General features: G+C 65.9%; 1 protein-coding gene across 6 annotated transcripts; it reads right to left on the reverse strand.

The window, feature by feature from the left end:
• Nucleotides 1–5,761: 5,761 nt before the first annotated feature.
• FRMD1 (FERM domain containing 1) lies at nt 5,762–17,579 on the reverse strand. Of its 6 annotated transcripts, none has more exons than XM_018044886.1 (13): nt 17,265–17,579; nt 17,015–17,130; nt 13,563–13,653; nt 13,065–13,144; nt 12,701–12,783; nt 11,752–11,938; nt 11,179–11,334; nt 10,874–10,939; nt 10,702–10,770; nt 9,932–10,106; nt 9,257–9,565; nt 7,958–8,939; nt 5,762–7,700 (listed from the first exon to the last, which is right to left on the reverse strand). In XM_018044886.1, the coding sequence occupies exons 2-12, from the start codon at nt 17,081–17,083 to the stop codon at nt 8,920–8,922; spliced, it is 1,305 nt and encodes a 434-aa protein (XP_017900375.1). In that variant the 5' UTR covers nt 17,084–17,130; nt 17,265–17,579; the 3' UTR covers nt 5,762–7,700; nt 7,958–8,919. The 6 variants fall into 6 exon arrangements, with proteins under 6 accessions (XP_017900375.1, XP_017900372.1, XP_017900374.1 ...); XM_018044883.1 differs by having other exon boundaries at nt 7,958–8,040; nt 8,839–9,565; XM_018044885.1 differs by having other exon boundaries at nt 5,762–6,497; nt 6,846–7,700; nt 7,958–9,565.
• Between the last annotated feature and the right edge of the window lie 7,055 nt (nt 17,580–24,634).

Below are 24,634 nucleotides of genomic sequence, written 5' to 3' on the forward strand. Positions count from 1 at the left end.
AGAGCACCAGGGCCCGCCTCCCCGGGAGCACCCAGGCCTCTGTCTCGGCGCCCGTGTGGAGGCCGCTGGGGGCCGGGCCGACCCCTCCGGAGCTGGGCTTCAGAGATGCTCTTCTTTCACTGGGCCTCTTCCCAACTGCACGTTGTCTTCTTTCTCCAAGGAGGTGACGCAAAATTACAGGTGATCGTGTGCGTGTCCCCAGGCCAGAGGCACGTGGCCGAGACGCTGCAGAGCCTGGGGTTTGGCTCCCGAGCGAGGCAAGTGGAGCGAGGCCGTCCAGCCCCCAGAAAACTCAGGTGAAGGGGAGGTGACACGCTCAGGGCTTTTGTCCCTTAAATGTGCTCCTGGCTTTTCCTTATAATGTATGTGCTATAAAAATAAACACGTTAAATGTGCTTCTGAAGCTGAGCCAAGTGTGGACAAAACATCGAGGCAGCTGGAGTCTGGGCAGGGGAGGGAGGAGGGGGAGGGGCGAGGGAGGAGGGGGAGGGAGGGGGGCGGGGAAGGAGGGTGTGATGGGAGGAGGGGGAGGGGAAGGAGGAGGGTGTGAAGGGAAGAGGGTGATGGAGGAGAGAGGGGGGAGAGAGGAGGGTGTGATGGGAGGAGGGGGAGGAGGAGGGAAGAGGGGGAGGGGAGGGGGAGGGGAGCGCAGGTGGGAAGAAACCCCTCCCCACAAGGGCTGCCAGGCTTGGGACAGAGGGATCTGAGAGCCGGATGGAGTCCCATTCTGGTTCAGATCTGCACCCTTTTCTTCACGGGAAAGTGATGGAGTGAAACGCTGACGGCTGGGCAGAGATGCTGCAGCTGCTCGGGGGTGGGTTGATGTGGGCCCAGGTTGGCGCCTGGCACAGCCAGCACCTCTGGGAAGGGAGCACATGCTGGCCCAGTCCGAGGGGCTCCTCTCCACAGTGACCCCCCCAGTGTCTCAGGCTGGACCCCACTGGGGCTCCCGTGATGGGAGGGTGGCGGCTGCTTGAGGGGACAGCCAGGGGCTGCTTCCTGCGTGTCCCGGCCACCAGGACACGGCTCCCTGGGGACCGGAGGGGCAGCACTGGGGGCGGAAGGGGGCTGCCCGGGGGAATCGCAGACACCACCAGCCTGGGCCTGCAGTGGGTTCTGGCATGGACATGAGACCCAAACAGGCTTGGAGCCATCATGGCCGATGGTGGCCCTGGTGGCCCAAATGGCTTCAGTGTGTCCTGGTTCCAGCCTGTGCCCACTGAGCGTCGGGGAAAGCGTTTCAGTCTGAGACTGTCTGGGTGCGGGTGTGCCCAGCGGGGCCCTGATGGAAGCTACCAGCCCGAGACTGCCGGGCTCGACGGGCTGGGCCCAGGGCGAGATCACTGGCAGTCTCCCAGCCCTCCTGCTGCCGTTCCAAGCTGTGCTTTCGCCCAGCTGGCGGCCAGCAGGCCAGGCCCACTCAGGGCAGCGGGCAGACAGATAGGGGCACCGGGACAGAGGGAGCCGGGGTGGGGGCCCCAGTGGCGGGGCAGGGCTGGAACTGAAGGGACCAGTCTGCACTCGCGGTTTTTAATACAGACAACCAGCTCGACGAGAGGTGGATCAGTGAGACGGACCGTTTACACGGAAGGGCCACGGGACGTGCTTCTGTGTGCGGCATCGCCACAAACGTGGCTGCGAAAGCAGAGCAGCGCAGGAGAGTTTCGTGTCCACAACTCAGGCATCGTGAGCAGTGCAGCCACGGAGACAGTTTCGTACAACGGTGAAAACTCGGCAACGTGGCGAGTAAACTGGCCTCCACTTCCCTCGATTCACATGACGGTGGCCTTCCTGCCCAGAATGGCGTTGAAACGGCGGGCGTGATCCTGCCTGACTTCCTGCAGGGCGGTGACCCGGGCTCAGCGCCTGCACGGTCCACGCCCAGGAGTGTCCGGTGGGGTGTGAGCAGCGGGTGTGGATGAGAGGCGGGGGGCTTGAGGAACAGGCCTTCCTGGCACTGCAGATCCTAGGACCCCAGCCCCGCCGCGGTACCAGCCTAAAACTCGCCCGCAGCTCTGAGACGTGCCCTGAGGGTTCAAGGCTCGGCCCTAAGCAGATGGAAGTGACTCCAGGGAGCCCAGTTCTCACGCAGCTTCTGGCCAAGGCTCGGGATCCCACTAGTGGGCCCAGGCGTTGGAGGCGGATCAGAAGCCTTCCCAGGCAGGACTGCAGCCGGTCCTGCATTTGCTGTGGAGGGGGAGCTGGGGCTGTGGATGCCCAGAGATGGGGACAGGCCCCCTCAGGCCCCGCAGGGCCAAGAAGCCACCCACGGAACACGCTCGGGGCTGGGCTGCCGAGGAGGTCTGTGCCCCTGGGGGACAGCGTGGCCCTGGGCCAGGCTCTGAGTGACCCTCCCAGTGCACCTCCATGGGGACACAGCACAGAGAACCCCCAGGGCAGGAGTGTCCACCAAACCTCCCGTTAGGCCCAGGTGCCCCCGTCCTGCCGTCCTGGGAGGGTCTGACGCAGGGACGGCTGAGGGAGGAGCTGCCTGCCCTCAGGTTGCTGCTGCCTGCTTCCAGGCCTTTTCATCATCACTCTGGGGAACCTGCCTCCTGGACACGCTCCCCCAGCGCCAGGCAGAGCTGCCCGCCTGGCGCTCAAGTCCTGTGACGCACCCCACCCCACCCCACCTCCCCGAGCCCCCACCTCCAGCCACGCCCGTGAGCTTCCTAAGGCGCCGTGGCCGTTCCCAGTGGCCGAGGTCTATGGTGGGTATGTTTCTACATTGCTCTTGGAGGAAAGTGGGGTTTGTGTTAATGGGAATCCAGCCCCGTGGGGGAAGCAGGAAGCAGAAGGCGCTGAGACCCATCCTGTCTGAGAGCCGGGGGTCCTGGTGGGTCCCGGGGTCTGGGCCTGCCGCCTGACCTCACGTGAGTAAACAGAGGGTGACGGCCTCCTGTAGGAAGAGAACCAGCTACGCAGACACAGAAAACCTCGACACCATCAGGTCACAATGTCAAAGCTTCTAAAAAGCCTTCGAATAGCACAAATAAGCACAGCATTCCACCACTTTGTCCGACCACACCCCTACCCTTTCTGGTGTGTCCTTGACAAGTCCTTGACCCAGGAAAACATTCTTTCTCCTGAATCTCTTGATACTGAGGTTTGGGCGGGCCCCCTTCACCCCCATGGGAGGGCCTGCCTTCCTGCCATTCCAGCCCAGCACTGGAGGTCAAGGTCCTCACGAGACATGACCCAGATCCCCTGGCCAAGCCTGTGGCCAGGGGGTCCTCCTGGTGGTCACTGTGAACCCTGTGGGTATTTTCTGCCAAACCATGGCCATGGGGAGGGTCATGGAATGCAAGCTAGGTGGAGACACAGCCGGCCTAGTCACTTAATGGTTAGAAAAGTCCTGGTTCTGCAAATTTTTCCAAATGGCATGACCACGGGAACATGCCAGCGGGGCCCAAGGCCCAGCCCTGCCGGCCTGGCAGTCAGCCCGCCTGCCCGCCTGCTGGCCCTGGGGAGTCTGCCCCGCAGGAGCCCTGGGTGGGTGGTGGCTGCCCCCAGAGCCCCCTGAGCACAGCTGGGGGACGCCTCCCGGTTCTCCCCTGGGGTGGCACCTTGGGGAGCCGAGTCCCCTGGAGAAATGGGTGGGAATCGTCAGCATGCAGGTTCCCCGGCCCCAGCAGCTGGTGGCTGGCCTGGGAGTGAGCCCTGAGCAAGCCCTAGGGTTTCTCGTGATGACCCGCTAGTGTGCCCTCTGCCTCCATCAAAAGCGAGCTGGCAGTGCTGGGGGAGCTGCGGTCATGTCCTGCCTGTACTTGCTGAGCCATCTGCCCAGGCTTCAGGGTCCAGAGGGAACCTGGGGGCTTCCCTGTCCGTCCTGACAAGCGTGGAGGGAGGCATGTGAGGGAGCCCGCCGCCGCAGCCCTGGTGCCCGCACAGCCCTCGGGTGGCAGTGTCGGCCCACCCGCAGCCCTGATGGCTTTCTGGGAAGACCACAGCCCGTCCACCACTCACAGCTGTCTTCCTGGGTCTCTCCAGTATCTGCTTTGCCTGAAAGGCCTTTGCTCTAATTTAGGCAAAATGAAAGGACGGTTTTTCTGATGTCCTGAAGAACCCTCCGCCTTCTCCTGCTCCAGCCCTGGCCTTCTGCTGCCCCCTGGTGGGCAGAGACGGAGGGAGGCCGCCGGGGGAGGGGCCGGCGACCACAGCGAGGCCCCTCCCTGCCCTCAACCATCCTGTATTTGCCCAACCACCACTCAGCAGCAGGCTGAGTGGACACTGGGCAGTTTTCTGCGTCTCCACAAGGCCCAGAGGGAGCGCAGAAATAGGAACGGAGCTCTGGTGGTTTCCGGGTCAGCAGCGGTGCCTCCGTCTGCGAGGGCACAGGGTGCTGGGCCGCCTCCCTGGGCCCTGGCGCTGGCCACCCTCTGCAAGGCTAGGTTGGATCAGGGTAACAGAAGGGCAGGGTGGATGCGCTGTCCCCCAACAGGCCCCGCCCCTCCGCCCAGACACGCCCCCCTGGCCACAGCTCGCCCCTCCCAACAGGCCCCGCCCCGGGCCCCGCCCCTCCACCCAGACAGGGCCCCTACAAGGCAGCCCCGCCCCCAGGGCCACAGCGCACCTCCCCCAACAGGTTCAGCCCTGGGACACGCCCCACTCTGGGACACGCCCCTCCGCCCAGACACACCCCCTACAAGGCAGCCCCGCCCCCCGGCCACAGCGCGCCCCTCCCAACAGGCCCCGCCCCGGGCCCCGCCCCTCCACCCAGACAGGGCCCCTACAAGGCAGCCCCGCCCCCAGGGCCACAGCGCACCTCCCCCAACAGGCCCAGCCCTGGGACACGCCCCACTCTGGGACACGCCCCTCCACCCAGACACGCCCCCCACAAGGCAGCCCCGCCCCCCCGGGCCACAGCGCCCTGTGCTGGCCGCCCCACTCCACGCGCCGGGGCGGAAGCTCCAAAGGGGCGTCCCTCCTCTGCTCCGTGTCCACTCATCACATGTGCTTGCGTTCGTGTGCACACGCGGGCACGCCTAGGGGTGTGTGTGGATCCTGGCCCCAACCTGGCGCTCAGCCCTGCGCGACAGCAAAGCAGTTCATCGGGCTGGGCTCTCGCTCCCACGAGCGCCTTTGAAGGAAGAAAGATCATCGTGGACCCCGGATCAGGGCAGATGTAGCCTCGTGTCCTACCTTAAGGCCCGTCCCAGTGTGACCTCGGGAATTCGCAGAGAAGTGGGGCTGCGCCCCCACCTGAGGGCTCTGGGTGCCCCGCCCCGTCCTCCAGGCCCTGCCTCACCGTCCTTGTCACCTGCTCGTGTGGCCACAGGCTGGGTGTCCTTGGGAGCCCTGTTTGCAGGAGCCCAGCCCGGCATGTGGGCACCCGCTGCTCCCAGGACTGACGGGCAGCCCCGGAGGTCCAGCTCCACCATAGCAGACCCTGGTGCTGACCGTGCTGCGCACTGGGAGGGCTGCCCCTGTGTGCCACCTCCCCGGGGTGCACCTGACCTCCTGGGTGACCCTCGCCTAGGGGAGAGGCTGCCCGGACTGGCCCAGCCATCCTGCTGGCCAGCCCTTCAGCAACTGCAGACCACAGGTGAGGGTGGGTTTCTTGTCACACTTCTTCAAAAAAGGAAATAGATCAACGTGAGCTCCAATGGCAAGGGCTAGCCTTCCTGCCAAGCTCCTCCCGCCACACAGAGTTGGTTCCTCACAGGGTGAAGCCCAGGAACCTTCACCAGGGCAACTGGGCACTGGTGTGGCTGCGCCTCCCTGCCCACCCAGCACGGGCCGTCCAGGTGCAGACACGGGCCAGCATCCAGCTCTTTATTTGTGCCCAGTGTGTGCGCAAACAAGATCCTTTTCACAGAAAGGACCCAGAGGCCCAGTTAAAACTGGGCTGCACCCTCTGCCCTCTGGGCTCAGGTTCCATCCTGAGCTGGGGGGATGGTGCCATCTCGGGCACAGCGCTTGGAACCACACAGGTCAGTGCAACCAAAGAGGGCGGAGGGGTGCAAGGGGGAGGCCGGAAGACCTGCAGTGGGTTAAGCCACACTGCCCGCACCCAGGTGCCTGTCACCTGCCTCAGGCTGGCATTGCCGTGGAGTCCCACCTGTCCAGAGCGGCCCCCCAGAGCCTCTGGAAGGGAGGCAGGGGCCCATCTGGGGTCAGGAGGCAGGTAAGACGTGCACCAGAACGTCTGGGAAAATAGAACAGCAGTGCGAGGCTGGCCCCTGCCCCAGCTGGGCCCAGCCCAACCCCTCTGCACTGGCCTTCAGGTGGATGGCTTCACGAAGGGCCCACACACGCAGGGCCCTCGGGGTGGGATGGTGGGGGCCGTGTCTCAGCCCGGGGGCAGCGCCCTGACTCTGACGGGGACAGCACACTTACAGCCCGCCTTCCCGGCGCCCCTCACCGGGCGGGCCTGACCAGGCAGGACCCTGGGCTTCACCCACCTCTCAGTCACCCACAGTGAGCCTCCAGCGAGGGTCAGGCTCTCAGCGTGCTTTTCCAGAAATCCCTGTGAAACTCTACTCAGCATTCAGCCACTGGTGGATGCCAAGCGAAGAGGTGGTGAAGCTCAGAGAGGTCTCGCTCCATCTCCCCCCACCTCCCGTCTGGCCTCCTGATGCAGGGAGGGGTCGGTGGCCACAAATGGGCCCTGGGGTGGTGGTAACCGGGGCTGACCCGACCAGACACTAGGGCTGCCTGACATCCAGATGGCCTGGGGCTGGACGGACACTGGGGCTGGAGGTGGTGGTGGGGGAGCTCCTTCAGAGCCTGACTTGTGACATGAAAGGAGGACACTCAAGGCTTCCTTCTGGAACATTCCTTCCGCACCCTCAGAGGGGACTGTGGCTGAGCCTGCCCCTCCCACTTCCCGTCACCAGACTCACGAGCTCCCGTGACCAGTGTCCACGCAGCCCCATGGTTCCAGGCCCAGTGACTCCTGTGTACACATGGCGGACAGGGTGCGGTCCGCCGGGGGTCTGGGCCGATGCAGCTGGGCCCACACCTCCCCCATGGGCCTCTGTCCAGCGGGCCCAGGACTGTGAGTGGCAGGCGCTGCAGACAGGGTGGGCTGGGGAGCCTGTGGCCAGTGGGGCCATGACAGTGACCCTGAGCTCCAGGCTCCTGGGAAGCTTGCTAAGACCCCTTCCCTGCAGGGTGGAGTCAGCGCACACCCCACTGAGCGGGGACCGGACCCCAAGCTTTGGCTTCTGCCTCCTGGAGGCGCAGATGGAAGAAGCTCAGATTGGCCGTGGTCCCCACGGCAGGGCAGGTGAGGCCTGCTGGGCACCTCCAGGCCTGGCGGTCAGAGCTGGCCCACACCTCTGCAGGTGAAGGGGGCAGCGCCAGAGGCTGCGTTCAGTGCGGCTGGGGAGGTGGGGGCGTTGGGGGGGTGGCTTGGATGGACAGAGGTACTGAGCCAGGGGGTGGGCGGAGCCCTGAGTGGACGGAACCGCGCTGCAGGGACAGAGCCCCAGGCGGGTGGAGTGGGTGGAGTGGACCAAGCCCTGCGGTGTTGAAGCAGCCCCCGGAGGTGTCTACACCACAAACTCCTCCAGGAGCTGGTCCTTCTGGAGCTGGCTGGGCGACAGGGACTTCACAGAGCCCCTCGGCCCGGGGTGCAGCGCTCGGCCGAGGGCACGGCTGCGGGGTGCCGGGCGCGGGGCGGGCGCAGGGCGTGTGTGGTCCAGGCTTCGGCTGTGCTGGCCTGTGTATCCAGCTGCCGCCTCGGCTTCCAGGGTCTGCAGGCAGAGACCACGAGGCTGTCCTGTTGCTGCCCCATCGTGATCCGGCTCCCTTCCCCTTCCCGCCCCCCTTAACTAATGCACGCAGCCAGGGAGACCCCCATACTCCAGGCCAAGCTCTCAGTCCCCCACCTGCCTTGTGGCCCAAAGCCTCACCCGCCCTCCACTGCCCACCAAGTCTCCCGTAGGCTCTCGGGGGGCCCTGACTGGAGAGCAGGGAGAGAGCCGGCTGCCCGGCCCACGGGGGGACTGACCTGGTGCAGGGTGGCCTCCGCGCTCGGGGCCCTCATGCTGACCAGCGTGACCTGCACCACAGCCAGTGACTGCTGCGGGGAGGCTGCGGGGGAAGGGGGTGTGAGCAGGGCCTGGGGACACCCCCGTGCTCCCGGCAGAGGGGGGCCCACCCCTGGGACCCACCTCGGAGATCAGACTGGGCACGTCTGTGGCTCACACGCCCCCCCTCCTCCCAGGCCTGGGGTCACAGAGCAGCGGTCTGTGACCTCGGACCCTTGCCTGCAGGTCACCTACGACCCCAAAGACTATCACACGTGTTCCCCATGCGAGGGGTCAGAGCCCCTTTAAGAAATGATGGTTTCTGTGGGCAACCTGGGCTCCTCCCCTCAGTCCCCCAGGAGACCCCCCACCCCTACCTCCTCCTGCCAGTTCCCACTGCCCATCCTTCCACACTGGCTGCTGAGGTTGTCCAAGCTCTGACATCCAGGAAGACGCCACGTTACTATTATTGACATTACTGTTCACGCTGGATCACCAACCACACACTCGGACAACGCCTCGGGGATGGAGGCCAGTCTGTCCTTTACCAGAGGACCAGACACTCAGAAGGTGAAGTGGACAGGGTGGCTTGACCCAAACCCGCTGTGTGACCCTGGTTGGCCCTAGGTGCCCTGGGTAGCACTGGGTGATCCTGAATGATGCTGGGTGACCCTAGATGACCTGAGTGACTCTCGGTGGCGCCAGGTGCCCCTGCCTAACCTTGGGTGACTCTAGGTGGACCTGGGTGGCCGGGCCCTTGCACCCATCACGTCCACTCTCCAAGGTGCTACAGGCGCCCAGGGACTGGCAGAGCCTGTGTAACCTTCCTGGGGTGACCCCTTCAGGGCCCCCACTCCCAGACCTGCTGCGGAAGCATCTGAGGACCAGGACCACGCTAAGCTGGGTGGTAGTACAATGGCGGAGTTCCATCGGCGGCCTCCCCTCACGTGGCTTCTGCTAACCCTGGGGGCAGCGAGAGAGAGCTGGCCGAGTGCCTTCCCGCGGTGGGGCCTGTAACGAGGGGTGCTGGCCGGGCTGGGGTCCCTAGGAGGGACCAGCTGCAGGAGGGCAGGGGCCGCCAGCCGTGGCTGCAGGGAGCCCGGCCCTCCATGCCCCTCCCTGTCTGCCCCCTGGTGCAGGGATCCCATGTAACCGAGTGCCCAGGAACCAGGGTCACGCACGCCCTGGCCTCCAGGAGCGCCCACAGCGGTGGTCCAGCTGGGGTCTAGCCGGGCGGCAGGCTCCGCGCCCCTGGCCCCGGGTGTCCCCCGCGCGCCCACCTCTGCCGCCGCCAAGTGTGCCAGGGCTGCTCCGGCTGGTGCTCGGGCTGTAGGGGGGCTCCTCTGTGGGGAGCTCCGCGACCCCCTCGGGCTCGTCCACGGACAGCTCCCCGGGCTCCGTGGGCCCCGCCCGCTGGGGGTCGACCGGTGCGTGGGAGCTGCAGCGGCTGCCAGCCCCGAGGAGCGAGCGGAGGCTCGGGGGATGTCTGTCTGCCCCCGCGTGGTCCCCGCTGTCGGCCGCCTCCGCCTCCGGGGCCCGGTTGCCATCCCGCGTGTCGCTGACGTAGGACTCCCGGTAGCTCTGCTTCTCTGTGCGGGGAGGGGCAGCGGCCTCGAGAACAGTGCGGGAGGCGGAGGGGCCGCACGTGGAAGGGAGGCCCTGCGCGCGGTCCAGCCGGCTGCCAGGCCCTGCGAGCCTAGGCCTCCCCGGAGGTGTGTGTGGGGGAGGGAAGTGCCACCGGAGACCAGGGCCCCCCGTGTCCACCGGCACCGTCCAGGACCAGAGACCAGGGGCCCCGTGTCCGCCGTCACCGCCCGGAACCCCGGGCGGAAGCTGTCAACAGGCCTTGTCCTCTCTGCCCCAGGGCGCTCGCGTCTCAGCCTGGGCGCACGCACACAGGCGCACCGCGCACGCTCGTGCGCAGGGCCTGCGGGCTGGGCGGGGACGGCACCCACCTTCCGCCTCCTCGAGCCGCTGCAGCTGCTGGCGTGCCTGCTGCAGGCCCAGGTGCAGCTGGTGGCTGGTACGGAGCAGGCGCAGCAGGTGGCAGGAGCGCCAGGCGCAGCCCGTGTGGTACACGAGTCTCCGGGCCGCGGGCTGCCCATGAGGCCAGAGCTCGAACCTCTCGCCCTGAGCAGAGAGGAGTCCCGGCTGTGACTTCAGAAGGAAACCAGGCGGGGGATCGCCAGGCCTGGGGCTGGGAGGCTCCCTCCCGGGTCTCTGTCTCGCTCCCCGATTTCCCCTGGCGGGGGGGTGCGGGGGGGGGGCGCTGAGAGCAGCTGTAACGTGGGGCCCTCTGCATTGGGCTGGGGGAGTCCGGACCCCTGGGCCCACGGCATGTGGGGCGCCTGAGGCCTGAGAAGGAGCCGATGGCCAGCCCGCCCCCAGCACCCACGCTCCACCCCAACCGGGTGCCAGGCCCAGCCGTGAGGTCTAGAAGTGGAGCCCCTGGTGTAGGGGTCCATGGGCCCCTCCTGACTACTTTATTGTCCCCACCCAGGAGGCAGAAGTTCTCCTGGTGACAAGAACTGGGCAGCTGGCCCCTCAGGAGGGTGCTTCCAGGGCTGGGCCGTCTCCAAGACCTCCCTCCTAGACACAGACCTCAGGCTGGGCCTGCACTCGTGGGCGATGGCGTGCCTGGTCAACACCCTTTAGGCCAAGCGTCTGCCAGGCTCCCCTGGGGGCGAAGGTCCACCTCCTAACCTTAACCCCCTCGGACACGCACCAGAAAGGCCAGCTTCTCAACGTGGGGCCAGGGGAAGTCATAGAGCAGTTGTGGGGTGCGGTTCACCTCCTGCAAGACAGCAGGGTCGGCCGCGTCCACAGTCAGCCAGGGGATGGGCATGGCCAGCGCTTGGGGCGGGGTGGGGGCAGGGCGAGAGGGCCCCTGCAGTCACCTGGAAGACCTGCACCCCTCTGAGCGTCAGGCCCAGGACGACGGTGGGTCGGTCCTCCTTCTTATCCTAAAGGCACATGGCTGTCAGTGAGGTCCAGGCCCGTGGACCTCCCCACCGACCCTCACTGGTGGATCGGGGAGTCTGCAGGCTGAGGTGGGGTCCTCCCGCTTCCCCTCTGGCCTGAGTCAGGGTCATGGTCCCAGGACGGCTGTGGGGACACTGGCACCCCCTCCTCCACCCTGGTGGGTCCCGGTGGCTCGGCCTGTCCTGGCCCTGGGGAGGCGTGACCCCCATCCTGCAGGGACCTTGTAGAGCCTGAAGAAGTGCACGGGGACGTCCTCCAGCCGGCAGGCCTCCCGGATGAAGCGCAGCTCGGCCTCCCGGGGGCTCAGGCCACGCTGCTCGCGGTGCAGGGCGGGCGCGTGTCTGAGGACGTAGGCACTGCCCCTCTTGGCGATGATCTGTGGGGGGACCGCAGCCCGGTCCAGCCTCCGCCCACCCCTCTCCGATGAACCCCCTGGCCCCTGGTGGACTCCACCCCCTTGGACTCCTCCTGCTCCCCCTCCCCCCCGCCCCTGTGGATAACCCGCCCCCAGTGGCTACCCTCACCTACGTGGACTCCCCCCCTCGCCCTTACCCCTCGTGACCCCCCATCCCCGGTGGACGCCACGCCCCCACCCCCGTGGACTCGCTGACCCCGGTGGATCCCGCCCCCCATGGACTCCGCCCCACTGTGGATGCCCCCAACCTCCCCGGCCCCCAGTGGACTCTCCCCTCTCCGTGAACTTCCCCCAGCCCCGCCCCCCACCCGCTCCCCTGCCCTTCACCCCCACTACCACCAGGGGACCCCCGACCCCGGGAGGGAGAGAGACCCTCACCCACTGCGGGAAGTAGGCCTGAGGCTGGAAGTAGCGGCCGGTGTGCGCCAACCGGCGGTGGTTGCCCAGGTCGGCCTGCAGCCCGTAGGCGGCCAGCAGGAAGTAGGCCTCCTCGCGGTGGAAGCACTGCGAGCGCAGCACGCGCTCCTTCAGGTGGTGGTAGTACAGGTGCCGGGCCGCGCGGTCCCTGCAGGCGGGCGAGCGGGCCGGGCTCAGGGGGCCACCCCCTGCGTCCCTCGGCCTCCTGGACCCCGACCTGTCACCCTCGGGGCCTGGCGGTGGGGCAGGCACAGGTGGGCGTGCGGCTCCTGAGACTCCAGGTGAGCAGGGCCCAGGGACCGGCCTGCAGACGTGTTTGCAGCCGCCCACGCCCCAGGGAGGGCCCCTTTCCTCTGCTCACTCCCCGCACCGCGGTGGGCAGGGCACCCAGGGCCAAGTCCACTTCTAACACCACTGGCGCGCCTGGCCCCATGGCACAGGGCCACCCTCCCTCCCCCCAACCTGCCTGATCGCCCCCTGAGACTCTTCCAGAACCCTGCACACCTGGGCAGGCTCGTGGGGGCCCAGCTCACACGCTGGGGGGTGGTTCCTGGACCCAGGCCCTGCTCACCCCCAGGCCTGGGCTGGGTTCCAGGGCCCCTGTTACCTCACACAGGCTACAGGGGCTTCTCAGGAAAGCAGCTCAGGAGGAGCCTGCAGTGTGCCCGCCCGGCGGGGCACCAGCAGGAGGGCGGCCCCCCACTTGCACAGGAACCCTCAGACCCTGCCCCACCCGCTGGGGAAAAGCCCCACCCCAGGGCATAAAGACGCCTGCGCTTGAAATGCGCTGGTTCCTACCGGTCCTCCCAGGCAGCTGATTGGAAACACCGGCTGCCCCCACCCTCTGCTCCAGCCTCGGCGGCCGGGCCTGAGCTCGCCACCTTCGGGCGTGAGAACAGCAAGCACCTACCTGATGAGCCTCCCGTTTTCCACGTAGTACTGCACCCCAAGGAAGGCCACGAAGGGGGCGCCCGGCCTGCCGCAGCCCTGGGGCTGGAAGCGTGGGGGCGCAGGCTGCAGAGAGGCCTTGGTGGGGGCTAACCGCCGGCCGGTGCGCCGCCGGAGCCACCACCTCCCTCCCAGCAGACCAGCCCAAGCCCACGTGCATCCTGCGGGCTGCTCGTGGCTTTATGTCGCGTTGTTAGAAGGGAAAGCAAGCGTCCAGAACAGTTGGGCACTCGCCTGCACCCTCAGGGCCGACTCCATGCCACGACCCGGGGGATGGGCCCCTCGAGGGCCAGCAGCCCGGTCTCCCGCCCGGCGCGCTGACTTACTCCGCGTGTCTCTCTCTTCCAGTCCTTGGAGAAGTACTTGCTGAGCTTCTGCTCCAGATCCATGAAGATGTGCTCGTCGCCTACAAAGAGAGGCAGGGCCTGGGCAGAGCGCGCACGAGTGTGTGTGCCCGTGTGCACCACTGCGAGTGTGTAAGCACGTGAGTGTGTGCACATGACTGCATGTAAGTATAATGTGAGTGTGTGTGTGGTGCATGGATGTGAGTGTAGAAGCATGTAAACGCGTGAGATGGTGTGCATGAGTGTGATCGTGTGTGTGCACGTGGATACTTGAGTATGTGTGTGACTGTACGAGTGTGCGTGTGACTGCCTGTGTGACCACGTGTGTGCTCTGATACGGTGAGGAGGGATCGCCCCATGCCCCTGGAGCACGGCACAGTGGGGCACCAGGCAGAGGCCTGGGATCGTCTGCCCCGAGCACCTGCCACCCCTGCAGGGAAGGGGTTGGGGTCCCAGGGTCGCCGGGCGGTGCTTGCTTACTTCTGACCACGCTGAGGCCAAAGAAGTGGGCTTCCCTGATGCCGGTCAGGTCGCACACCTGCTGGAAGAGCTCACGCCCGGTGGCCTGCACCTGTGGGCGGGGCAGGAGGCCCTCAGGGCGCAGAGCAGGGCAGCCCCCGGGAGGGGCGGGGGTGCAGAGGAGGGGCTCCACTGAGCAGAGCTGGTGCACAGGGGCCCAGCTCAGGGGGCTTCCCCAGAGGCTCCCGGGCTGACGATGAGGTGTCCCTGCATGCAGTGGGCCTCCTGTGAAAGAGGGTGGGGGTGCCCGACCCCAGAGAGAGCCCACCCCCTCCAGGGACCGAGGCTGGGTCCCCCCCATGCCTCCTGACCCCAGAGAGAGCCCGCCCCCTCCAGGGACAGAGGCTGGGGGCCCCCACGCCTCCTGACCCCAGAGAGAGCCTGCCCCCTCCAGGGACAGAGGCTGGGTGCCCCCATGCCTCCCGACCTGAGAGAGAGCCTGCCCCCTCCAGGGATGGAGGCTGGGTGCCCCCACGCCTCCCCACCCTAGGCCAACGTCGCTAGGCCACTCCTGGAAGTGGGGCTGGGGTCTGGGCACCCCTGAAAAGAGCTGCTGGTTGGGGGGGGGGTCTGTGGCTCCCCCGCTGCACTCCTGCCGCAGGCACCTCCTGCTGGGCTCCAGGCCCAGGCCAAGCCCCCAGCCCTGAGCCTTCCTACCCCTCCCAGCCCTGCGCGGCCCAGCCCTGCGCGGCCCGTACCGGGTGTGTGTCCACCCTGCACCATCAGAAGCCAAGCGGCCCTTTCACCCACGTGTGCCCAGAGGAGGGCGTGCACTCGCTCAGTCCAAAAACGCTTCAGTCCGCCTAAAAAGTTCATTATACCAAACATCCCACAGGTTTAAATTTCCAGTGGTCTCACGAATGTCAGCATTTTCTTGCTTTGCTGGTTGGACAGAGCTCAAGGCCTTGACTTCGGGGCACCCGGATGCTGTGCCCCGTAGCCGACACGTCTCCCGGGTGCCTCTGGGCCTCCATACTCTGCGTTTCCTGGGCTGGTGGTTCGGCCCGACAGACGGAAGCTCCTGTGCGGCGCCGCCGAGTCCGTGTGTGGGAGGCTGGCTGCGGAGGCCGCAAGTCGTGGACCCGTTCACCCCGGGGCGGCCGGGGGGCTGGAGAGCGGTGGCCCCGGGTGCTGGGCGTGGGGCCTGGCCCGGGGCGTCCGAGGACGCTGCTGTAGGCTTCTGGGGGGGGCCGTGGCTCCAGGGACGTCGGTAAGCTCTGTCATCAGAGCACCCACACCGCCTTCAGTCAGAGGGGCGCCCCGCTTCTTAGTGGTCAGTTCCTGGGGGCCGGCCTTGCCACTGTCCATCTGACTTGTTGAGGGTCGGTCCCTCAGCCTGCCAGGATGGTGATTCACCATCTGGGTCTTCCCAGCCATTGTCCCCTGACGATCGGTGTGAAGCCGCGGTTCAGGTAAACACGGGGTCCGCCCGTGCGCTCAGCCCGGCGTGCACATGCCTGGAACTAAGCTGGCCCCAGGTTGCAGGGCCGGGCGGGGAGCCTGTGGGGCCCGCCACAGCCAAGCTCCGCGTCTGCATCGACAGGCTCACCTTCCTTCTAGACGCGTGTCCTCCGGGGAACTTGCCCCCGCCCAGGAAAGGTCCCTGCGGAGCCAGGCTCACGTGGGCGGGGCCAGGCTCACGTGGGCGGGGCCAGGCTCGCGTGGGCGGGGCCAGGCTCGCGTGGGCGGGGCAGGCTCGCGTGGGCGGGGCAGGCTCGCGTGGGCGGGGCAGGCTCGCGTGGGCGGGGCCAGGCTCACGTGGGCGGGGCCAGGCTCACGTGGGCGGGGCCCACACCTAGCCCCTCCCGCCCCTCCCTCCCCAAGTTCTCCTGCTGCCCCCCGCCCACGGCCAGCGGCCGCTCTAAGAACACAGTGAACCCCCTGAAGACCCACGGCCAGCTCGGCCAGCTCGCTGGATGCGGACACAGGGCTTGGGGCCTCGGCTCCAAACCGGAAGTCTGTCCCTGAGCAGAGAAGCCAGGGGGCACTGCGGTCCCTCCTGCCCCGCCCCAAGGGCAGCCCTCAGAGAGCCAGCTCTTCGCCAGGCCCCTCCCACAGTAAGTTCTGCCTTTTCACAAACCACAGCTATCCTTCAGTGCCATCACCTCAGGACAGATAGATGGGGAAACAGTGGAAACAGTGTCAGCCTTTATTTCTGGGGGCTCCAAAATCACTGTGGATGGTGACTGCAGCCATGAAATTCAAAGACGCTTGCTCCTTGGAAGAAAAGCTATGACAAACCCAGACAGTGTATTAAAAAGCAGAGACATCGCTTTAACGACTAAGGTCCGTCTGGTCAAAGTTATGGGTTTTCCAGTGGTCATGTATGGATGTGAGAGTTTGACTATAAAGAAAGCTGAGCACCGAAGAATTGATGCTTTTGAACTGTGGTGTTGGAGAAGACTCTTGAGAGTTCCTTGGACTGCAAGGAGATCCAACCAGTCCATCCTAAAGGAGATCAGTCCTGGGTGTTCATTGTAAGGACTGATGCTAAAACTGAAACTCCAATACTTTGGTCACCTCATGTGAAGAGCTAATTCAATTCAAAAGACCCTGATGCTGGGAGGGATTGGGGGCAGGAGGAGAAGGAGACGACAGAGGATGAGATGGTTGGATGGCATCACCGACTCGATGGACATGGGTTTGGGTGGACTCTGGGAGTTGGTGATGGACAGGGAGGCCTGGCGTGCTGCGGTTCATGGGGTCGCAGAGAGTCGGCCATGACTGAGCGACTGAACACCAGCAGCGCCACAGACCCTTCCATGAGGACGCCCCCCAGGAGCAGCGATCGCCCTAGGCACGTCTCTGTGCCTCTAAACTCGACTAAGACAGGCTGGCGAGGGGAGCAGGGGGAGAGGGCAGGATGTGGGGTGCCGCAGGGGGAGAGGGCAGCCCTAGGCCCCAAGACATGGCCTGACATGGGCTCCAGGCTGTGTTCAGCCTCAGCCATAGCCGGGGGCCGCAGAGCAAAAGGGACACATGCCCCATGAAGGGAGCCGGAGCCAGAGTCCATTTCTCCAGGGTGTGGGGCAGCCAGAGGTGTAGGTCGAACCCATGCTGTCCCCAGGCAGAACCCCGCCTGCTCCCCTCCACACTCACCCCCGGCCCTTGCTGACCCCAGGCCCTGCTCCCCTCCACGCTCACCCCTGGCACCCACTGACCCCAGGCCCTACTCCCCTCCACGATCACTCCCGGCCCCCAGTGACCCCAGGCCCTGCTCCCCTCCACGCTCACCCCCGGCCCTTGCTGACCCCAGGCCCTGCTCCCCTCCACGCTCACCCCTGGCACCCACTGACCCCAGGCCCTACTCCCCTCCACGATCACTCCCGGCCCCCAGTGACCCCAGGCCCTCCTCCCCTCCACGCTCACCCCCACGGCCCCTGTCCCCAGGCCCTGCTCCCCTCCACGCTCACCCCCACGGCCAGCCGCAGCCGCTCCCGCGTGGGCAGCAGCACCAGGACGTCCCGGAGCTCCGCTGTCATCCCGCCGGCCGCTTGCAGTTCTCAGGACCAGGGTCCTCTGTCTGCTTCTGTGGGGAGGACTCGTCAGGGCCGGGAAGCGGCGGCAGCCGGCGTGCCCCCAGAGGGACAGGGCCGCACGTCCCCACGCACAGGGCCCTCTTCTGCCGTCTGGCTGCAGGCGGGGCACCGCACCCAGACTCACCTAGCTGCCGGCTTCCGGGGACGGGTGCCCTGTGAGCTTCTGGCTGGGAAAACGCTGGCACTGGGGCCAGGCCAAGGTCCAGGCTCCTAAGTAGCCGCGATGCCTGGAATGCAAATAAACATGTGGCTGGCTCCTCCCTGCTCCTGCTGACCCCTCTCCCTAGCGGACCACTTCCTCCTCCAGATCGGGGACTGGGCATAGCCCCATCATGGCCCCAAGGGCCTCGACGTGGACCGCAGACCCAGGGCCACCACGAGGAAGCCTGGAGGAGCTGGAGGGGCGTCCTGAGGAGCAGGTGCCCCAGGCCTGCATGGCTCCCCGCCTGCCTTCACACCTGGAGGGAGGTGAACCCAGAGATGTCCAGGCCAGTCCCCAGACAAGGTCTCCCCAGAGGCTCCTGACCTCTCGGCTGCTGGGAGCGCGGGCCCACAAGTGGGTTCCACCCCTGCCACCGGCCAGCATGCTGGGTGAGCCCTGGGGCCCCTGAGCTGCCCCCTCTGAGAGGGTCTGGGAGAGGCTTCCAGGCCACAGACAGGAGGCCCCTGGAGGGCGGCTGGCCGGTCCGGGAACTCGGTTCCCGCTATCCTTTTGTCCCGCCCTGCAGGGCTTGGAAGGTGTGGGCCGTGGGCAGGGTGATGTAAAGCCCTTCTGGGCTCTGTGTGCCCCTCGCTGCCCACCCTGCCCCTGCCCGCTGTGGGGGTCACGGGAATCTGAACAGGCTGCCGCCCTGCCTTTTGTCTCCAGGGACAGTGCAGCCCTGCTTGCCTCCAAGATGTGTGCGTCCCTTTAACCTGCAACTTGGTGTTTCAAATGGCTGAAGAGCCGGAAAGCAGATGCTAACCCCTGACCCCTGCACGTGCACCTGGTTGCCCGACTCACTGCCTGGGATGACCTGTGAGCCACAGACAGTCCTGCCATGAGGAAGAATGGACGCGGGCATGGCCCCGTTCCACGAATGTCCGAGTGGTGGCAGTCACGCACCCGGACACACACACACACGGGAACCCCACAGGGGTGCAGGCAGGGACACAGAAGTGGGGCTTCTCCAGGGAAGGCACCAGGAACGGACGCCAGCCCCCACCGGGCAGCTAATGAGCACGGCACAGGGGCTCTGCCCCACGTTCTGGATCCTGGTCTTCATTCTTTACCACAAGATGGGCCTGTCAAGACTGTTTCAGAAATTAAGCGTCCAAAACATAGGCCCATAAAGTACAGGTTTCACAAAACGACATAGGAAAACCATTCAGCAGTAAGTAGGAGCAAAGTACTGGTTTGTGGACAAATGTCAAAAAATCATGCCAACCGGAGAACAGGATTTACACGAGTCCACGACACGTGCACTGAGGCCACACTGGAGGCAGAAAGCAGGTCCGTGCTGCCTGGCTGGAGGCGGCCGCAGGTGGGGGATGCGCTGCGGTCAGACAGCAGGGGCGCGGTCGTGTGTTTACCACTCACTCTATTGCTCATTTGAATGTATTTTTAACATGTAAATCATACTTCAATAACGCCGTTAAAATACGCTATAAAATGGTAGAAAACCACAAGAAGTCATCCACAGATGGCACAGAATACAAAGCAATTGTCTGCCAGGAAAGCTGCTTCTAGCAGGCATGTGTGCCTGGGTGTGCCCTGCATGTGCGAGTGTGACAGAGTGAGCGTCTGTGTGCCCGGATGTGTGCCTGAGTGTGGCAGTGTGTGCACGCGTGCCTGAGTGTGGCAGTGTGTGCACGCGTGCCTGAGTGTGCTTGTGTGTGCCGTTTGCATGTGGCAGAGTGTGCATGTGTGTGCCTTGTGTGTACTAGTGTTACAGTGTGTGCGTGCCCTGTGCCCATGAGTGTGACAGTGTGTGTGCATGCCCTGCGTGCGCGAGTGTGACAGTGTGTGCGCGTGCCCTGTGTGCGCGAGTGTGACAGTGTGTGTGTGTGTGTGCCCTGCATGTGCGTGCCCTGTGTGCGTGACAGTGTGTGTGCCCTGTGTGCACAAGTGTGAAAGAGTGTGTGTGCGTGCCGTGTGCACGAGTGTGACAGAGGCTGCCTGTGCGTGCCCTGTGTGCACAAGTGTGAGTGTGCGTGTGCGTGCCGTGTGTGCGGGTGTGACAGTGTGTGCGCGTGCCCTGTGTGCGCGAGTGTGACAGAGTGTGTGCGTGTGTGCCCTGCATGTGTGTGCCCTGTGTGTCCATGAGTGTGACAGTGTGCGTGTGCGTGCCCTGTGTGCGTGACAGTGTGTGCACGTGTGTGCCCTGTGTGCGCGAGTGTGACAGTGTGCGTGTGTGTGCCCTGACAAGTCAGCGCCGCCTGTGGCCAGCGCCTCACCTGCCCCTCAGGGAGCCGGTTCTGATGGTCGCAACGGCTTGCTTTAGGAACAAGGAACCTGAGTCTGGAGGAGGAGCTGCTGGCTTAGTGGCCGTGACAGCCCCGCCCGCCCCCCCCCCCCCCCCCCGTCCACTGCACTTTGCCCCCGCCGAGGGTCACCCGCCTGACCCACCCCGTGTCCAGTGAGCAGCTGGGGCCAGCCCCTGCTGCTTCTTAAGGGGCTGCTGTTATTCCCACTTTTCCTGGAGGGGCAGCTGGCCAGAGGCAACTCGGCTTGGTGGCTTTATCCGTGGGGAGCCTGAGGCAGAGAGGCCCCTGCTCCAGTGCCTCTGAGACCCCTGCTGCAGACCCCGCTGGACTCAGGGACGTATGCTGGCTCTCACCGCATGTACAGGGCAGCTCTGAATTCCGAGCGGCAGACTCAGCCTGGTGGGAAGCGCAGGGGTCTCACTGCCGCTGGGTGGGGGGCGTGCAGAGTGCTGCGGCCTCCCCGATGTACCCCCGCTGGGAACTGAGGACCCTCTGCAGCCCCGACCTGGTGATGAGACGTGGGCGGGATGCCCCGAGAGTGCCCAGGCCTGTCTGCGTTTGCAGCTGAGGAGAGGAGGAGAGCCGGCCAGAGGGAGGGAAGGGCAGGGACGGGGCGCTCTCCCCGCTGCCTGCATGCCTCCGGACCTCAGTGAGAGCCCAGTGCCTCAGCGGGGGTGAGGGCAGAGCGCCCGCCGTCCACTTGCTCGGCGCACAAGCTGCCTCTCGTCCTGCTGACCTGCCCAGACACCACCGCAGGCACTGCAGGGAGGAACACGCTGGAGTTCCTCAGTCTCAGCATCAGCGCTGCTCACTGGGGGGCCCCTCCCCGCCCCTGCAGGTGGAGATGAGCCCTGGGCTCACCCCGCCAGCCCGCACAGCACGTCACAGGGCACCTCTGGGTGCAACTCTCAGGCTGAGATCCAGGGTAACCATGGTGACAGGCATGGGCCCAGGGGACCCACGGAGCCACAGGCACCATGACAGTGTACACCCTGGGCCGAGGGCCATGCCCATCACAGCGGCAGGGATGGCCCTGGACACAGCAGGGACCGCTGTCCAAGACACCCGAAGCTCTGCCACCCCAGTAACCCGCCCGGCCCCCACAGCTCCTCCCTGGCCCCACCAGCCCCGTCTGGGAGCGGCCGTGAGTGAAGGGACCTGGGCCCGGTTGGACACACTGCTGGACCCTCCCTGGCCGGGCTGGGTGGCAGAGCTCCTGGGTCGAGGGCCCGAGATGGGGGTGCATGTCTTCTCCAGTCCACACAGCCCTCAGGAACGGGGGCCCAGAACCGAGGGCAGAGCAGACAGAGGGGCACGGGGGCGGGGGGCAGAGGTGGCCTGAGAGGCAGCACCTGGGTCAGAGCGTCGCTCTCCTGGCTGAGGCGGCAGGGCCCCTAACAGGCGGGGCCCCTGAGGTCTGGGCGAGCTCACCCCACCAAGGGCCTGGGCCTACATCCGGGATGGAGCCCCTGGGCGTGATCACTGCCCCCTGCTGCCTCCTCCCCACAGCACCCCCCGCCCCTGCTCAGCCTGGCTGTGCTGCTTCCGGGCGGTCCTGGGAGCCTCTAGGTCCTGGCTCCTCCCACGCCCTGGCTGCTGTCCCCCAAGCAGCCCTTGCACACCCACCCCCACCTCCTGTCTTACTCCGGGTTTGGCAGGAGCGCGGCAGGCAGGGATGGGGTGGGTGTGATGGGGGAAACAGGGCGGAGACCCTAAGCCAGACCCCCTGCGGCTGAGAAAAGGGCACAGGGGGCGCAGGGGTGGGGGCCAGCGCTGCAGGGGGGCTCCCCAAGGCCCTCAGTTACTGCCCACCCATGTCAGCCCGACCCCGGAGGCTGAGAAAGGGGCATGGGGGGGCACGGGGGGTGGGGGGACAGGGTAGTGGGGGGGTCCCCGAGGCCCTCAGTTACTCCCCACCCATGTCAGCCCAACTCCTTGAGGTTGAGAATGGGGGAGCTGGGAGGCACTGGGGTCCAGGGCAGCAGTGGGGGTTCCCTGAACCTCTCAGTTACTCCCCACCCGTGTCAGCCCGACCCCCCGAGGCTGAGAAAGGGGAGCTGGGGGTGCGGGGCATGGGGGATCAGGGCAGCGGTGGGGTCCCCGAGGCCCTCAGTTACTCCCTCATGTCAGCCCGACCCCCTGAGGCTGAGAAAGGGGCACGGAGGGCATGGGGGGCAGGGGGGGCAGGGGGCAGGGTAGCGGGGGGGTTCCCGAGGCCCTCAGTTACTCCCTCAAGTCAGCCCAACCCCCCAAGGCTGAGAAAGGGGAGCTGGGGGCGCGGGGTGGGGGGCCAGGGTGGCGGGGGTTCCCCGAGGCCCTCAGTTACTCCCCCCTCATGTCAGCCCAACCCCCTGAGGATGAGAAAGGGGAGCTGGGGGTGCTGGGGGCCAGGGCAGCAGGGGCCCCCCACCCCGTGTCGGCTCTCCTGGGGTCACGTCACGAGGGGTGGGAACACTGTGCTTTTCCCCCATCTTTGGGGTCTCCCCTGTGGAAGGGGGCCTGTCGTCCTCCGGGGCAGGGGTTTAAATGATGTACCAGAGCACAGACGTGGGATTCGGGAGCCAGGGCTGGGGTGGGGGTCACAGCACAGGGGGTCGGCAGAGGGCAGGATGTGGGGTCTGCTGGAACTGCCCCGAAGGATGGCAGGGCTGGGGGCCTTGGGGAGAGCGGGCTGAGCCACACTGACTGGCTCCTCACTCCACAACAGGTTGGGGGCAAGGACGGCCAGACGACAGAGGCCGGCGCTTGTCTGAAGCCTGCAGCCGTCACTCGAGGGGCGGGTGGGGGGCAAACCGGGGTGTGCTCAGGCTTGCGACCGCTCCAGTCACCCCCTCATCACCCTCACCAGCCCCGTGAGGATGGCGGAGGACCCCTGGGACTGCCCCCCCCCCTCCCCCCCCCCCGTCAACCCTCAGCCCTCCCCAGGGCAGCGCAGCCTGGGGGCAGGGAGGTGCTGAAAGGACATGAGTCAGCGGTCGTCACCGAGCGGTGGCCAGGCCCACCCGCAGCTCCAGCTGCCCTTCAGCTGGGAGAGCAGATTCTTAGAATTCCCTCTGGGAGCCTCCTCTCTGCTGACCCCAGCCAGGACCGTGAACTTAGGATTTAGAGCCACGATGACCCCACCCTCCCCGCCCAGAGAAAGAAGCCAGCTGTGCGCAGTGGGCAGTTTGCCCAACCGCACGGAGCTGGAGCTGGGGCAAGGGACTTTGGGGGCAGGTCAGCCAGGCCCGTGGCCTGAGGGCGTCTGGCACACCCTCCGCTGCGGAAGCACCCGCCTTCTCCCGCGTTTAGCTAGGCTTAGCAGCAGTGTTAGTCGCTCAGTTGTGTCCGACTCTTTGCAACCCCCACGGCCTGTAGCCTCCTCTGTCTATGGGACTCTCCAGGCAAGAATACTGGAGTGGGTTGCCATTCCCTTCTCGCAGGGCATCTTCCCAACCCAGGGATGGAACCCAGGTCTCTTGGCAATAAAAGCAGATTCTTTACCGGTCTGAGCTACAGGGAAGGTCAGTGAAGATTAGCGAAGCTTAGAGTTTCCAAGTAGCAAGTTATCCAAATAAACCGGCGTGAGGCACCTGCGTCTGCCGGCTGGGCGCCTCTCTCCAGCTGGAGGCGCCGCCCAGCTCTCCGGAGTAAGCCCCTGCCCCCCACTGGGCCCTCGGCATAGGAGTGCCCTGGGTTTTTGGCAAAAGGCTGCCCAGGTGCCAAGGCCTCACGCTGGGGCCTTGTCTGGTCTCAGAGGCTACGCTGGGCATGGAGCTGGCACTTGGCCGCTGGTTCAGAGGCCAGACTGGTCACCAGCAAGAATGGGGAGGGGGTCTCTGGGTCCGGAGGCCCGCAGGTCCTGGGCTAAGTGACCCCGGTGGGTGTGGGGCAGAGGGGTGAGGTGGGGAGGGGTGTGTGGTTTACCTCTGTGCAGGGTGAACGGAAAGCCGATGGGTGTAGCATGGTATTTTGCTGGTTCTGAACCCTCTGGGTGCTGTAGGGCACTTCTCAACAGTGCCTGGCAGGCAGCGGCCCCTGCTCTCGGGACCCCGTGAAGCCTTGGGGAGTCCCACACAGAAGGACAAGGGCAGAGCCGGCCACAGCGGGCCTGCCTGCTCACCTGAAAGTAGGACTCTGCCCGAAACCGGCGTGAGGGTCTCGGGAAGAAGTCAAGTCTCGTGGACACGCGGTGCCGCGGCCGGAGTGAGTTACAAGCCGCCCCACGCCTGGCGGGTCTTCCTTCATACTCTCGGGAGGCCTCTGCGGACCAAAGGGCCATCCATCGCTGGGAAACAAGACGAGCCACCTCCGCCTGGGCCGCCACTGCGCCTCCTCCCAGGACAGCAGCCTCAGAAGGAGATTCGCAGCTGGCGCCCCGGCGCCACTGCCCCCCTCCAGCAGGATAGCAGCCTTGCAGGGACAAGTTGCGCTGGGGTTGCTCTCGCCACGCGCAAGTCCAGAGGGCGGAGCGCAGATGCTCAGGGGGGCTTACCCTAGGCCGCACAGACCCCCACACCTGCTCAGTGTGAACTTACGGGGGGGGCCTTCCCAGAATCGCGCGCCTCTCCAGCCCGCGCTCACCTCAGGAACTCTCGGACACCTCAGCCAATTTCTATGGCAGAATTGGGCATTTCACACACTCTAGTTGCCTGGGAGTAAAGGTGCCAGCTTCGCCCAAGGAGCTAGGGGCTGCCTTTGCCTTCGAGCCCCTGCCGAGGGGCCAGCCCTGTCTGTTCTCTCCCCTGCGAAGCCTTCTGGCGTGTGTGCCCCTAGGACTCAAGGTCAGCGCGCGTCTGGTCATTTTCTGTGTCCGCTTTCTCTGGCTGAAGAGAAGCCAGCTGTAAAAGCGGCTGGGACCACGCCGCTGGAATACACTCCACAGCACTGCGGACAGAGCGTCCTTGATTAGACCGCTTGACCAGAGGTCTTCTGAGTTTGTTGGTTTCCTCAACTCTACGAGGCGGCGCTTGGATTTTTCCTGGGCTGACCCACGGGTTTCCACTTGGCTCGAGGTCAACAGAGGCCAACGAGAGACACGAAACGTGC

Source organism: Capra hircus, unplaced genomic scaffold, assembly GCF_001704415.2.
Source record: "Capra hircus breed San Clemente unplaced genomic scaffold, ASM170441v1, whole genome shotgun sequence".
NCBI classification, from domain to species: Eukaryota; Metazoa; Chordata; class Mammalia; order Artiodactyla; family Bovidae; genus Capra; species Capra hircus.